The sequence below is a fragment of the Pongo pygmaeus genome, chromosome 8 (genome assembly GCF_028885625.2).
Source record: "Pongo pygmaeus isolate AG05252 chromosome 8, NHGRI_mPonPyg2-v2.0_pri, whole genome shotgun sequence".
Lineage (NCBI taxonomy): Eukaryota > Metazoa > Chordata > Mammalia > Primates > Hominidae > Pongo > Pongo pygmaeus.
This window is the reverse complement of record NC_072381.2, coordinates 52,400,846-52,417,007: the sequence shown is the minus strand read 5'-3', so window position 1 is coordinate 52,417,007 and position 16,162 is coordinate 52,400,846. Positions and strand designations below refer to the sequence as shown.

Genomic DNA, 16,162 nt, shown 5'->3' with positions numbered 1-16,162 from the left:
TTCAGCAGCAGGAGGGGACGAAATGCAGGACTCGGTGAGGGAGCAGAGAGGGACATCTCAGGGGCCCGAGCAAGGAGGAGAGGCAGAAAGGAGGTTCAAGGCATCTGGACAATGACAGCAGGTTACAACCAGGCAGGCTCGGGGGCCAGGGTCATGAGCAGATTCAGGACCAGATCAGCAGCTGGGGCACCAGTTAGTTCAGCGGCACATGCACCCTGATGGCAGTGTGTGGAATCCTCCAGAGCTCCTGGGCCTGGCAGGTCCATGTGGAGAAGCTGGACACCCAAGAGGTGCTGGACTCTGGCTCCTGGCAGACAGCCTCCCAGCTTCAACCACCTGTGCCAGCTGGAAGCCGGGCTGGAACAGCCTCAGGTGCCTGCTGCACACGCTACCTTCTGGGACTGCCTGGGAACTGTCTGCCCTTTCTGTGCTCCCCAGGGTATATCTCCTTCTAGTGCAGAGGCCCGGGACAGTCCTCATACGTGTTAGCAGCCCCATGCTGGTACTCACACGTGTGGTGCTGGTGACGCTGACATTGCTCTTGAAGAATGTTTTGCCGTTGTTCAAGCTGACTTCAATAAAGTACTCCCTAAAGCACAGAAAACACAGATGGTGAGAGCCAGCCCAGAAAGATGCAGTTCTTGCCCTTGGCCAGTGGACAGCATGGGTAATGAGAGGTCATTCCCCAAACACTTGCAGGTAAACTCAGCAATGATGACTAAAGGGTAAGTGGGTCAGGCAGTGAGGGGCTCTGCATGGGGTCTCATGCCATCGTGACTGTGTCTTAAATGACCAGGGACCGCTGCTTGGTGTCATCATTCTGGCTTTTCTGTATTTACAGTCTGTTGGCTTAACTCTGAGAGGCAACCTGGAGCAAAGGTACCATTCCTCGGGCAATCATCTCCTGCATCCTGCCCTCCTCACAGACCCTAGGACACTGCAGATCCCTGAATACCTTGGGGGCCACAAACAATAGAAGGTGGGGAGGGTGCCCTTAGCCCAGTGGCAGACACATGTGGCCCCAGTGCGAGGGTGGCATCCACATTCTGTACACCTTACAGTGTCCAACCCTGACCCCCTGGCCTCCTACCCTATAGGGCCTCCTGCCAGGTTTTTCTATCTTTGGTCCAGGGCAAGTTTTGGAAGTCTTGTCCATCCTAATTGGATGTTCATCTAAAAGGAAATGACATGGAAAGAATGTCGATGCACACGTCTGACCAGTGTCTCTCCCCATGTTTGTCTTCAGCATGCAGAGCTGACCCTGGGATCTGCCTTCCTCTTACAGAGACCCCTGTGAGCACCCACCATACCCAGGCCCTGTGCAGTGCTCTGCTGTGTAACAGGAACAGGCAGGCAGAGTCCCTGCTCTCAAGGGACTCACATTTAGAGATTGCATGGGACACAGAAAACAAAATTTAAAAAAAAAAAAAAAAAAAAAAACAGGACAAAACAGATGACAGAGAGTGCAACGTGCTGTGATGTCCATGACCAGAGGAGGTGAGGGGACCAGAGGGGCAGGGACAGCTGCTTCATTATGCGTGACTTCTCCTATCTTGTAGAGCCACAAATTCTGGTCTACAGGAACATGAAATAATGCAAGACCAGGGATTTGCTTCAAAATACTCTGTGGTAAGGGTTCCAAGGAAAGCAGGTGGGGGCAGGTTGAGAACTATTGAAAGTAGGTTCATGGCACAATTCTTGTTATTTTGTACACTGTTGAAAACTTCCGTGAATAATAAATTCTCTCTGAAGAGATGACATTTCAGCTGAGATTAAAAAGATGAGGAGCCAGCCAGGCAAAGATCATGTGCCAATGCCCTGGGCAGTGACTCGCTGACCTTGTCAAGGAGGGAAAGAGGTGACCCAGGACAGGGGGCAGGACCTCGTGGGCCCTGGAAAGGGGTCGGGGTATTATTTCTTGTGCAGTGAATCTGTCCAGGTTGGGCAGATCCAGGATATATTTTGCACATGGAGGCAACAGGACTTGCTGGTGGGATGGATGTGAAGAGGAAGCTCGGAGGAGTCAAAGATGACTTTTGAGTGTTTGACCAGAACAACCGGGTGGACAGTGACACCATTTACCAAAAGGGGGAAGCCTGAGGAGGTAACTGGGTTTGTTTGTTTTAAGTCTGTAATTTTGTTTCCCAATTTTTATGTATTTATATATTTATTTATTCATTTTTTGTGGGAGCGTGGTGGGCTCAGGAGAGTTCCGTAACATGTAGACATAGAACCTTCTCATCCTGAGCCCACACCCTTTTCATGTCTCCTGAAGTGTGGGGGAGGGCGTGGGCCCTGCTGCATCTGCCTGCTGGCCTGGCTCCAGCTCTCTACCCACTGGGCTTGGCTGCCAGGACCCCGGCTTCCCAGGGCCAGCAACTGCCTGGCCAACCTAGGACTGCCAGAACCTGTGGTATCGATGTTTTTGCCAAGGATGATTTCAAAACAATTACGGCATCCTCCTTATTTTCCTTTGAAAACCTTTCTCTGTTTTTTTTTCACCTCCCTAAATATGCACATAGTTTACTCTGGTATGTGTTTTCCATGCCCTATTCCTGAATAAATAACACTTCTGTTTAGAGACACTCTCTCTGTTTGTTATTTTGGTTGACAAAAATCATATCCAGGCACTTCCCAGAAGCCAGAACCAGGCTCTGCCCCTGCTTCCCCATAGGGACATATGCAGGACAGAGGGAAGTCTCTCCCTGACCCGCACCTCTAGGCTGGCATCAGCCGCCAAGGAAGGCACGCTGCCATCTAGTGGGGGGTGCAGGGGAGACATGTTCAGTGGTGGCCAACACTCCAGGGACATTTTCCAGGGATATCTTCCTAATAGTGAAAATAGGTTTAAAGGTTGTTCTCAATTATTTTTTTTTTAAAAAAGGCTTCCTTTTACTCCTGGATAAGCCATCAACCAGGAGCAGAATGGCCATCTACGCAGATGCTCAAAGCTGTGGCATGGGCTGCCCACTGTGAGACGTCGGTGCTGGCCTGTGTATGGAGAGGTAGATGGTAACCTCCAGGGGGTGGGAAGCCAGTACACCCACAGGCCCACAGAGGAGGCAGCTGAATGCCCTTCATGGAGGTAGGCTGGGTACCCCCTTTCCCAGGAGCTGCCACCACAGGGAGGCAGAAGGCCCTGTTAGGGCAGGCAGATCACCTGGGTCTGCTTTCCTGCCCTGCAACATGAACTGTATGGCCCTGGGCAGGCTCTTCTATCATGCTTCTCTCTAGTTCTCCATCCATACGGGAAAGTTGTCAGAACTGAAATGAAGTCATTTGTGTTAAAAAATAAAATAAAATCCATGACAAATAGGGCTAAGAAAGGCTACAAAGAGAGGGTTTTATGCCTATATGCCTGGTAACAAAAATATCACAAAAGACTTTGCAAAAACCACAACCTTGCACAAAAGCCACTGCAGACTTAACACAAAAAAAAACTTCCACGGGAACATGTGCCCAAGAACTGCCTGTCCAGCCTTGGACTAGTGTCACCCTTGTTACTGATCTTTTTAGGCAAGAGTAACGGTCTCAAAACAATTCCTTAATCTTCATTTCTCCTTTAAAAGCCTTTGTCTTCTTTTACCTCCCTGATTATGCACATTACTATGGCACACATATTCCCAGTGCCGGGCACTGTTCCTGAAAAGATATTGTTTTCTTTTAGAGAGAAACTCTCTGTTGTTCAGGTTGACATAAATGGTTTCCAGAAGTAGGACCTGGAGTAGGACCACTACTGGAAGAAATCAGCCATTCTTGGAACTGGTGTGCAGTCCTCACTTGAGCCCTTGGAGCTCCCTGTTTCTGTGACTTGCTTTTTCTGCCCTGGAGAGTCTTCTCTCAGGCTGAGCCTCCTACTTTTGGGTGGAAGCTCTTGACTTCATTCAGCATCTGATTTGGATAAGGCCACCGTAAGCCAAAGACCTTACATCCCTCCTGAAATGATAGCAATTTTTTGTCTTTTCCAGTAAATTCTTTCTGGTATAATGGCAAATGTTTTTCTGATTTGAGCACCCTAGTTTCTACATAATTTACATTTGTTTGTGAGGCATGTCTTTTCTGGCAAATTCACTTTTAGTTCTGCATGCCTAATTAAATATTTGTTTGATCTGCACACCTGGGTTAAAATATCTGTGAACAATGATATTCATTTGGTTCCATGTGTCTGTAAGTCATATGGAACCAAAAAAGCCCACATGGCCAAAGCAAGACTAAGCAAAAAGAACAAATCTGGAGGAATCACATTACCCAACTTCAAACTATACCCATGGCTATAGTCACCAAAATAGCATGGTACTGTTATAAAAATAGGCACATAGACCAATGGAACAGAATAGAGAATCCAGAAATAAGCACAAATACTTACAGCCAACTGATCTTTGACAAAGCAAACGAAAGCATAAAGTGGGGAAAGGACACCCTATTCAACAAATGGTGCTGGGATAATTGGCAAGCCACCAGGCAGAAGAATAAAACTGGATCCTCATCTCTCAACTTATACAAAAATCAACTCAAGATGAATCAAAGACTTAAATTAAGACCTGAAACTATAAAAATCCTAGAAGATAACATCAGAAAAACCCTTCTAGACATTGGCTTAGGCAAAGACTTCATGACCAAGAACCCAAAAGCAAATGCAACAAAAACAAAAATATTTGTGGGGGGTAAATTGATGAAAAAATTTTTGCATGTAATTGACTTGGTAATAATCAGAATAAAATTATTTATAAGTCTTCATAAAGATTGAGCTCTGATATTAAAAATACAGTAATACTAAACTAAAAAATTGGTCTCCTATATTAGAACACCAAAGTTTTCTTAAAATATTGATTTGCTATTAGTAAAATTGCCAGAGGTTTTGATTTTTAATTCTGACTTCTGTTTTCTTTAACAGCCATCTTCTAAACTGCAGTTTCTATTCCTGGCACATTTTTTCCTGAGATCCATTTAATTTCCCCAGTTTCAGGTAAGGAATGCAATCTTTTTCATGAAGAATGGTAATTTTATTCATTAAGGTATAAAATTTATTTATTTATTAAATAAAAAGGTAATTTTGTTTATTATAAGGTAAACAAATAAATGGTATTTATTTAATAAGGTATTTATTTTCCTCAGATTCTTATTTCAGAAGTTCAATTTCTGCTGCATCCCACTGCACATGGTTTGCAGGCCATACACCATAGTCTGTAGCACTCCTACTCCCTTCCTCCAAAAAGTTACAGCTTTTTGGTTGGCTGAGGTGATAACTCTCTTCTCCAACTTTTTCATCAGCTGTTCTAACTTTTTTCCTCCAGTTCTAACTCGGCTTTTATGGCCTGGCACTATAATGTTTACCTTGAAGGCCAAGAAAAGCAATGTTTTCCGCCGATATAACTAGATTATGTACTCTTGGCTTTTCTTGATATGTCTGAATTGTTCCATGTTACCAAGAAACTTCACGTGGTTTTACTTTATCTAAGAGCTCTATATTCCTCTGCTCAAGGTACTAGTCTTCTTGTTTATACTCTTCTATAATATAAGTGTACACTCATAACCCTTGGATATATTCTTTTATCTCTAATTGAATTTAAGGACCCTTTCATCAGGTTCAATTCCAAGACTGAACAGGCTTCCCATGAGAAGAAGCAATTACATTGCAGGAGATTTTTTTTTAACTTTTGGTAACTGACCTAAAAAACAAACAATTTATATATTTATATTTTACCAAGATAATTTTCTGTGTTGTCTTTATTAAATTTTTGATTACTTAAGAAAACTGAGCTTTGAACAGGTTAAGGTTTTAAAATATTTGTAACTTTCTGTATTGCTTTTGAAGTTTCCTGATAATCACTCGAGTTAAATGAATGACTATTATTTAACAGTGACCTGTGATTCTATTTTGACCTAGGGCTTTGAATCTCTTGATATTTTTGGTGAGCTTCTCCTGGATCAAAATTCTAAATTAAGTCTTTTTGAACTACAATTAACTTTGAGATTTTCCAGCTGGGCCCCTGGAGAATACCAAAGAAGATATCTTTTAATTTATAGAGGTATTAAATGATTAGGCTTATTTGGTAAATTATATGACAAGCATTGTCAAATGAGAAGTGAGGCTACATCTTCTTTTAGTCACATTTATGGGTAGGTTATTGATAGGAATGTTCTAAAAATTATAAAGCAAAATCTAATATATTATCAGTCATAATTTTGGTTGTTATGTTAAAAGTTCTTTAAAGTTGTATTTATATGGCTATGTTATTGATGTGAGTATTCTAAAGATTATATGAAATTTATAAGTCTGATACTTGTGATATGATGCTGTCAGTCATGATTATGGTTAATATCTTAAATTCCTGCAGGTAATGGAAACAACTAAATTTTCTTGTCCATTGTGAACTTTATCAGATTTTTAACGATTATGGTTAATATCTTAAATTCCTGCAAGTAATGGAAACAACTAAATTTTCTTGTCCATTGTGAACTTTATCAGATTTTTAACCATGGCTATTCTAAGTTTTTTGGATTCTACTCAAAAAGCATTTGTAGTCAGTTGTTGTCCAAGTTCTTGTTATCTGTCTATAGAGTAGACCACATCCCAAATTCTTCTATGTTCCACCAATCCAGCCTTCTTCCATGGAATTACTATAAATGGAAAATTGTTCTGTTCCAAAAGCCCTGTAAGCTGAAACTAGATGAGTTTTAAGAAACCAGCCTTGTGCCTGATGTATGGGCCACATAAAAAGTTTATGGTGGCTCACGCCTGTAATCCCAGCACTTTGGGAGGCCGAGGCGGGTGGATCATGAGGTCAGGAGATTGAGACCATTCTGGCTAACATGGTGAAACCCCATCTCTACTAAAAAATACAAAAAAAATTAGCCGGGTGTGGTGGCACGCACCTGTAGTCCTAGCTACTCAGGAGGCTGAGGCAGGAGAATGGCATGAACCTGGTCGTGCCACTGCACTCCAGCCTGGGTGACAGAGCGAGACTCCATCTCAAAAAAATAAAATAAAATAAAATAAAAAATAAAGTTTACCAAACCGTTTGATGCCATGACCAGAGACAAACTGCAAATCAGGATAAGAAGTTGACCTTTGCACACTATAGACAGCTTTTTTCAAGACATTGGAAAAGACTCCATAGTATAATGAGACTCCTACACTCCTTAAGGCTACCTTTCTAATTTGGCAAGATAATGGAGTAATTGAAATTTCACAGTTACTACCTTTTGTTTGTAAGTTGACAGAACCTGACCTAAGAGATCTTTGGTATACATTGGTTAAATAAGAAAATGTCTGTACTATTGCTAATACTACATGCCATACCTGGATAAATTCCTCTTGGAAAGTCAATACCAACATACACAAAGTAAGAAAACAGGCCACATGGTTAAAACAGATCTCACCTAACTTCTTATGATCATTTGATTCATTCAGTGGGTTATTGATGTGGTTTGGCTGTGTCCCTACCCAAATCTCATCTTGAATTGTAGCTCCCATAATTCCCACTTGTTATAGGAGGGACCCGGTGGGAGATAATTGAATCATGGGGGCGGATTCCTCCATGCTGCTCTGGTGGTAGTGAATAAGTCTTAGGAGATCTGATGGTTTTATATGGGGTTTCTCCTTTGGCTTGGCTCTCATTCTCTCTTGCCTATCACCATGTAAGATGTCTCTTGCTCTTCCAGCATGATTGTGAGACCTCCCCGGCCAAGTGGAGCTATGAATCCATTAAACCTCCTTCCTTTATAACTTACCCAGTCTCAAGTATGTCTTTATTAGCAGCATGAGAACAAACTAATACAGTTGCCTTTAAGCCTAGGTTCATGGATCAAAACTATTATGCAAACTGTATTTTCCATTTTTAAACTTTTTATATGTTACTTGTTAAATTTTTGCAGAAGTCCAACTTGTAACCATAATGCTAGCCCATCACTTTGAGATAACAGCAAAAGACTATGGAACTCACAAAATTGAACTTAATAATGGACTCAAAATAGACTTAGCCCGAGAGTCACTCCTTTCAAACATCCTTTAAAGGTCAAATGTGACTAAAAGGGTTTGACACTTACTCCTAGTTGCCAATTGCCCCCCTCCAAAATGGACCAAGACCTGCAACCAGGACAGGCCCATCCCATTATCCAGGGACAGTCAAAACCTAATTATAGAATGATTGATTAGTGAGGTGTTTGCAGAAAGATCTTGATCAAAAGGGAGAAATTGTGAAAGTTGTCAGAATCAAAACGGAGTTAACATGTTAAAAAAACAACAAAAAAATACTGACAAGCTGAATTGGGGAAGTTTATGAAGAGAAGATTCACATGCTTCGATACCTGATAACAAAAACTATCACAAATCTCTACAAAACTACAACCTTGTGCAAAGACCATTGCAACCTTACACAAAAAATACTTCTGCAAGGACATCTGACCCGCAACTGCCCATGCAACCTCACATTGGGGTCACCTCTATTATTATTGATCTTAGCAGCCAAGAAGAATTAACTCAAACAATTATGTAATCCTTCTCACATCTCCTGTAAAATCTAACCTTCTTGCATATGCATGTAGTTTACTATGGCATGAGTATTCCCATTGTGATGCCCCATTCTTGGATGAACATCATTTTCTCGTAAAGAGCCCTTGTCTGTTTGTTATTTAGGTTGACACATACAAAGGAATTTCTGTAAGGCTGCTTTGAGGATTCAGGGAGATAGTGTGCATAAGGCACTTGGCACAAAATCTGACATAAGTGCTCAATAAGAGTTAGCTTTCCTTAGAAAGGGGCTGCTCAGTCCCTAAGACACTCCTGAGAAAGTATAACCCAATGAAAACCGAATTCCCTGAGACCAGCCACACAATGCTGATGAGTGGGAATGTGGAGATGACAGGCCCAGCCCCTTCCTATGTACACATGGAAAGGAAGAAAATGGTCAAGAAGCCTCTTGGGGGAAGAGAAGTCATCCTGGGATTACCACATGGCCCTGAAATTAGATGTCAGTGAACATACTATCATCAGATCAAATGAATGTATCAAGGGGCCACCTGGGAAGATCAAGGAGGATGCAAAAATCTAACTGCACCCGAGGCGCTCAGTGGGGAAGAGCACACCCCACCCCCGGCACCCAGGGCACAGTGTCTGCCTGAACTATGTGCTTCCTCAGGCCATTCCACCATGACAGAGGTCCCCTGATGCCTAATTATTGCCAAATAACAGGAAACATTCAAAAAAATGCTATAGCCCTTCCATGAACCAACTGCTCTACGCATATGATTTTGCTTAGTTAGGTACAACTGTGGCTGACCATCTAAAATATGAAAATCCACACCCAAAATGCTTCAAAATCTGACATTTCTTGAGCACCAACATTAGGTTCAAAAGAAATGCTCATTAGAGAATTTCAGATTTCAAATTTTAGGATTAGGGATGCTGAAACATAAGCATAATGCACACATCCCATAACCTGAAAAAAATCTAAAAACTAAAATATTTGTGGTCCCAAGCATTTCAGTTAAAGGATACACAACCAGCACTATATTGGCTCCACGTTAAATTGAGAAAATAGAGGCTCAGAGTAGAACACTCATCTGGTCAAGGTGACATAGGCAATGTGTGCCTGAGCCAGGATTCCCCGGCCCAGGCCTACAGGCTGGCATCCTCCCTCAGTACAAGGTAAACATACCCCTCTGGGCAAGCTACTGGTGCACCTGGCCAGGCAGGCTCAGACCTCCGGGGCTGCCACCATTTCCCAGGAGTAGCCTTGTGGGCTTTGGGTCCTGGGCTCTCAAGGGAAGGGGAAACTGAGGCTAAGGTGGGCAGATGCAGCTGTGATCGCAGACCCAGTCCTAAACCCAGCCTCACTGAGCAGAAAGCCCTGATGTAAGATGCTCTTGAGGCACAGGTGGATTTGTTACTTCTCCACTTGGCAGATGAAGGGAGGGGTGGCGGCCTTCCCAGTGCCTCCTTCCACTTGTCCTCATGGCCTCTAACACCACAGGGTCCCCAGGGAATGGTTGGCAAGGGCTGGGAGGCATGGTTGGCAAGGGCTGGGAGGCTTGGCTGGCTGTGGGGAAAGGCAGCATTGTGTGGGAAATACGTGACTCAGAGGCACCAAGGAGACAACTTACCAATGATAGTGCTTTCATTGAAGATAAATCTGCAAATAACTTCATCCTGTTTCTTTAGATTCTGAAAGCCATTTCCATGAATAATCACATGGTAGGATTCTGCAAGGACAACATTCAAAAGGTTGAATGTGGAAGAGTGGAGGGCTGCCTCTCCTCTGACCTCCCTATTCCTGGAGATCCTCTCCCAAAACTCAATTCGCAGAGGCTCCTGTAAGGAAGGAGCAGTGTCTGACCAACATCTATGTGTCCACTGGGTCAAATCTTCATCTGGTATCACTGAGGGTCCAGGGGGAGGCAGCTGGGCCTTGAGCACACTCAAGGACCCTCTCCCTACCATCCCTGAACCAACACACTCAGGAAAGGCCTTGGTCCTTGCACAGGGCAGGCTCAGAGTGCTATTCCTGCCCTGAAACCTGTGGTGCTCCCTCAGGCCCCAGGGGTGCAGGCGGTGCACTCAGCCAGGCCCTCCCTGATGTGAGGTGTAAGTGGAGCCACAAGGCTGCCTGAAGACACCATGTCTCATGCCTCAGCTGGGCACCCAGGCCTAGATGCCTCCTTCAGAGCTGCTGAACACTCGGGGTCTCTCCTCCCTGTCTTTCTGTGTCCCTATGGCAAGCAGGACACCCACAGGGGCAGGGGCAGGGCCAGGACTCGGGTAGGACAGGTGAGGCACCTACAACCCTGCTCAGGGGAATCCATCACAGAAGTCCTGTTTTAGCTGCGATTCCAGAGACCTACAGGTGATTCCTCATCTCCTGCTCTTCCTGATCCAGCAAGGACCACGGGCACCCACCCTGAGGCTCAGGGAGTGTGTCCTTCCACCATTGTGGCTGCTGCCCTGAGACAAACACCATAGGGGACACATGCAGGTGGGGCTGTCCCCAGGAGCCAGCCGGGGTTCCCACAGGTCTGCAGCTGCCAAGGGCATTGGCCTCCACCCCTGCCTCCTGGCCCTGGCCCCGCACATTCCAATCCCTGCTGATGCCTGGGGTGCCCCCGGTCCATGCACCCAAGGAAAGCTTCCTCTGAACCCTGCTTCCTGCTTTCCTGCAGCGTCACACCTTCAAGGCGGGCTGTGGGTGAAGCTGGCCTGCCGACATGCTTTCTGAGGCTTTCAAGTATTTTCAAAAATGGGGGCTCACAGTTAAAAGCCTCAACATTTCCCCTAAATATCCAGATTTCTAGCTTTCTTGGGAAATGGGAAATGCAGGCCTCAGTGGGTTTGTGTTTCTCCGTGTCAGCTCCTGGCTGGGACCTAGGGAACCATGCTCCTCAGATGAGGAGCTCCCAGGCCCACCTCACTCCAAGGCCCCGCACACTGACTGCTGACATCAGCCGGCTGGGCCTGGACTGCTCCTCCTGCTCAAGGTGCCAGCCCAGCCCTCGTGGGCACCCACTTGATGGATACTATGCTGTCCTCGGAAAACCCTGGGCCTGGTTGGGGCACTGAGGCTGTGAGAGAGCAGGAAAGGCCAGCTAGGCACCCTGTGCTGAGCAACCAGACCTGGCCCCACTCAGGGTAAGCATCGGGTCCTCTCCCACCACTAAGACTGACAGCAGCTGCTTCCAAATCTGATGTTATCAGGCAGCACTCTCAACATCTCCCTCGCTCAGGTGTCCAAAGGGCCCTGGCCAGCCAGACCTGGGCTCAGTGTGCCCGGGAGGGAGCAACTGGGCCTGTGGCCTGCACCCCTTGGTCAGCCCAACTTGGCCACCCTGAGCAGGACTGAGGGCTGCCCCAAAGCTTCACAGTCAGGGTGGTTGCAAATTACATTCTAGGCTGTGTTAGGACTATGTATTCTATGTATTGCAAGCATTTTTTTTTTTTTTTTTTTTTGCAACGTGGATGGATGAAAAGAGAGAGAGAAGGAGAGACAAAGGAGCATGGGAGAACATTCATTGTAAAATCCCAGTGGTGGATAGAGGTGTGTTTGTGTTCATTGCACAATCCTTTCCACTCACCTATAGGTTTGAAAATTTCAACAATAAAGGGTGGAAGAAAACCAAAGAACTAAATAAGAAAATTATGCTTAGACATAGACAACCAGAAGTCATGATACATCCTGGGTGACAAGTGACTGATGAGAGGGACAGACCAAGCCCTTGGGCTTCAGGGAGTCAGAGGGGCTGGTCATCAGGGAAGGCTTCCAGGACGAGGTGGCCTATGAACAAGGCTGTGAAGGACAGGTGGGCTCGGCCCTTCGAGGTGAGGCAAGGCTTGCAGAGTGCCTATGCTCCACCTGGTCCCACCTCTGCACAGGGCGCCCAGAACAGGGAGTGGCCCCTGGAGGGCCTGGGGGTCCTGCTAAGAGCCTCAGACACCTGCCAGGCTGGAGAGGGAGGTGCCTGTCAAAACCCTCCAGCCATGTGTGGGGGATGGGCTCAGGATGGGCCTGGAGCAGTGAGGCCACCAGAGGCCTCTCCCAGGCTGGATAGGAGGCCCAGGGCTAAACAGGGGGAGTCTGGGCTGCGAGCCTCCCTCCCTGGCCTCCTTCCTGGGCTCCCTGGAGCCCTCCTGGCTTCTTGGTGGCAGCCTGCTGAGAGGGCTCATTCTGTTGCATTTGGGTTTCAGGCTCCTGCCTTGGACTTTCCCTCCTGTGACTGTCACCCTCCGCGTGGGGCAGCTTTGCACAACTCAGCCGACAGCTGACAGGTCAGGGCTGTGACTGCAGGCCACATGGGCAGAGGCAGAGGGCCGAGCTGGTGGGCAGAAGAGACCTGTCACCTCGGCTCAGCTGCCTCCAGGAAGGAGTGACGACTCACATCCCCACCTGGGGTTGACAGGTTGACAGGGCTGCTCAGACGCCATAGCCTGTGCATGTCCAGGGGACATCATCAGAGGAGCACAGCTGTCACACTGGCTGCAAGGCTGAGCAGCTTTAAACCAGGAGCAGCAGAAAGAGACCCCGAGGGGGAGGGGAGCTCTCTACTCTAATCCCACCCTCAGCTCTGCATCGGGGAGAGGCGGGGTGGGGGACAGAGCCCAGGACCAATCATGGAAGTGTCAGCGCAGCTCCTGTTTCTGGGTCCTACCAGCTCCCAGCCCTGCGCCAGTCCCCGCACAGCCCAGTGCCTTGGGACTCACGACAGGCCTGACAGCGTCCTTTCTGTTCATGGGAGGCACCTCTGGAGCTCGCTGACATTGGACTATTTGCTCTGGTCATGTGCCCATGGAGAGCAGAGCTCAGACATGGACCGACCGTGTGTCGGTCCCCACAGCCTACTGCTAGGGCACCCTGCAGTGAGGAACTGGGAAGCCAGAGCCCAGCTGCTGCTCTGGGTCCAGCGGCACCCAGCCTTTTGCTGTCCCCATAGAAGAGAGTCACCCAAGGCTCTCTTCCTCTCCAGCAGCCGTAGTTGCTTAAATTCCGGCCATGAGGAGTCCCAGCATGCACAGGCGGAGGTCAGGACAGACAGGGGTCGTCACAGAGGACCACACAAGGCTGTCACCACCCATGCCGGGACCCCAGATGGCAAGTCACCTTTGCCACATTCCAGACAGTAGCGACAGATGCTGGGATTGATCCTGTGGGATTGAGGTGAGCCGAGGGTGTTTGTGTGGACGCCTTTGTCGGGCTATGGAGGTTTCCTTCTGCTCACAGGGTGCTGTGGGATGTTGACGCCCCCACTTCTTGTTCTTCATCCCCTGAGATAACCGCTTGGTCGCTGTTTCCGGTTTTGTTGATGTGGTAAATTATACAGATATTTCACCTTCTGCACCTGCCTGGCCTTCCTGGGAGGAGCCCTGGCTGCTCCTGGCCTGTGGTCTGGGTTAGCTGCTGCTCCATGCCATTTACTGGTGTTTCCCTGAGAGCTTCTCACACGTCTTTTCTTGCTTTAGAGTTAAACTTATTGTTGTGAGGTTACAACACACTAATTGTACACAGGTACTCACACCACCACCCCCGCATACTCCCCCCACACCAATAGACACTCACATTCACACCCATGTGCGCCACTCATCCACACCCACCCACCCACACACACTGGACCACAAACACACTCAACCCACCCCATACCACACACATCACACCACACACCACACACCCAAAGCACATACACCCACACACCACACACACACATAAATCGCAAACACACATACACCAAAAATACCAAAGACACACCACACATCCCATACACACCCCACACACATCACACATGCACCACACACTCCCCACTCCCCCAATACACACCCAGCACACCCCACACACACAACATAAACAGCAAACACGTATACATACACCATACACACACAGCCACGGCACACACACCCACCACCCACTGAATGCACACACAAAATATATATACATGCCATCACACCATTTCCTTCCCTACATGCCACACGCACAAGATATCCCCATGTAGACACCCACATATGGACGCACACAACATGTCCAAACACTCTAGTCCTACTGTACACACACACACCACAGACACACATAAATAGTAAACACACATATACCACAAACAGCAAACACACACCACGCATCCCGTACACACACACACCACACACACAAGCAGTACACTCCCGACTCCTCCACACAACAAACTCACACACTAGACACCACGTACCAGGTACCCTTCCCACACACTTCCACAGCACCCCAGTTTATGCCACACACTCTGCACATACCCCACACACGCATGCATATATGCCCCCTACACACACTCACACCCCCACACACATACAACACATACCTCCTCAGCTCCCACACCACATACACCCACAACACAACACACACAGAAGATGCATCACTCATGCATACCCCACACACACCACACTCACAGCACATATACACACCCCACACACAGCTCTCACACACATTTACACAACACACAGACCACATATTACCCTTCCCCATAGACTTCACACACATCAAGCCTCCCACAGCACAACTTCCCACACATACTACACATACTGCACCCACACAAACTACATACACACATACCACACACACCAAACACATACACACCACATACACACACCACACTCACACACTCCCCACACACATCCTCCCCCACACATACCTAACAAATGCACACACTCCATACACACATGCACTCATGCACACCACCCTTTGGCAACCGCAGGGCCTCCGCAGCTCTCACCTCCTACACACACAGAGGAAGACTCCACCGACATCACTTCAAGACAGGTCTCTGACGTGAGCTGGAACACAGGAGGGGTAGGGCAAGGCAGGGAGAGTGAGCTTCTGGCTACAGGAGCCAGACCCCCAGCCCCTCACCTCCACTCACTCACGGCATCAACAGTGCTTCTCAGGGCCTTGAAGCCATCCTCCACTGCAAACACATGGTCCGGACTGCCTGCCATTGCTGTTATCTACAGAGAGCAGAGCTGGCTTGGTCCCCCAGCCCAGGGGTGAGCATGCAGCAGATCCCTGGCCCAGGGAACAGCGTCCTGCCCCCATGCTTTGGAGGCAGCAGAATACCAGGCTCTGAGGGCCACAGCCTTCTCCAGCCAGCAGCCCACTCTCAGGGAGTGGGGAGCTCTTCCACCCTCCCCTCTGGTTTAGTAGGATTTATACAACATGCTGTCATTTCTGCAGTAGTCATGGGGTGGCCCAACTCACTTGAGGCAGATTAGATGACCCTTCTTGGGGTGGCCATAGGAAAGCCATCTGGGACACCCTTCTGTACTCTAACCCTAACCTGACCACAAGGCTCCATATTGGTGCCTGGTTAACCTGTTTGGAATTACTGGGTCTTTCCTATAATCAGCCACACCCAGGGTATAAATGGTGGCCCCCAGGCTTCAAGCCCTTTCAGCTTAAGGGAAAGAAGGCATTGAGTATTAATTACCAAAATACATGGAGCAAAATGCTGATAAATACGAACTGAACTCACTTCTTTGAGAGTGTCCAAAAATGGATGTTTCATCATTGTTCCATCGGTCATAGCAATAATCATGCTGGAAACCTTGTTATCTGCAGGAGAAGCAAGGAGTGGCCTGCTCAGCAAAGGCCCCAGAAGTGACCTCCAAAAGGTCCTGTGTTGGGAGAAAAGCTGAGTGTTGGGAGAGAAGCTGAGGCAGGGCTTG

The 16,162-nt window shown here is 47.4% G+C and overlaps 1 protein-coding gene across 1 annotated transcript; it reads right to left on the bottom strand.

Annotated features, from left to right (window-relative positions):
- Positions 1-509: 509 nt before the first annotated feature.
- On the bottom strand, positions 510-16,115 carry LOC129006155 (anthrax toxin receptor-like). Its single transcript, XM_054435531.1, has 5 exons — positions 15,970-16,115; positions 15,365-15,445; positions 15,214-15,274; positions 10,105-10,203; positions 510-589 (listed from the first exon to the last, which is right to left on the bottom strand). Exons 1-5 carry the CDS (start codon positions 16,030-16,032, stop codon positions 564-566), a joined length of 330 nt encoding a protein of 109 aa, XP_054291506.1. The 5' UTR covers positions 16,033-16,115; the 3' UTR covers positions 510-563.
- Positions 16,116-16,162: the final 47 nt, after the last annotated feature.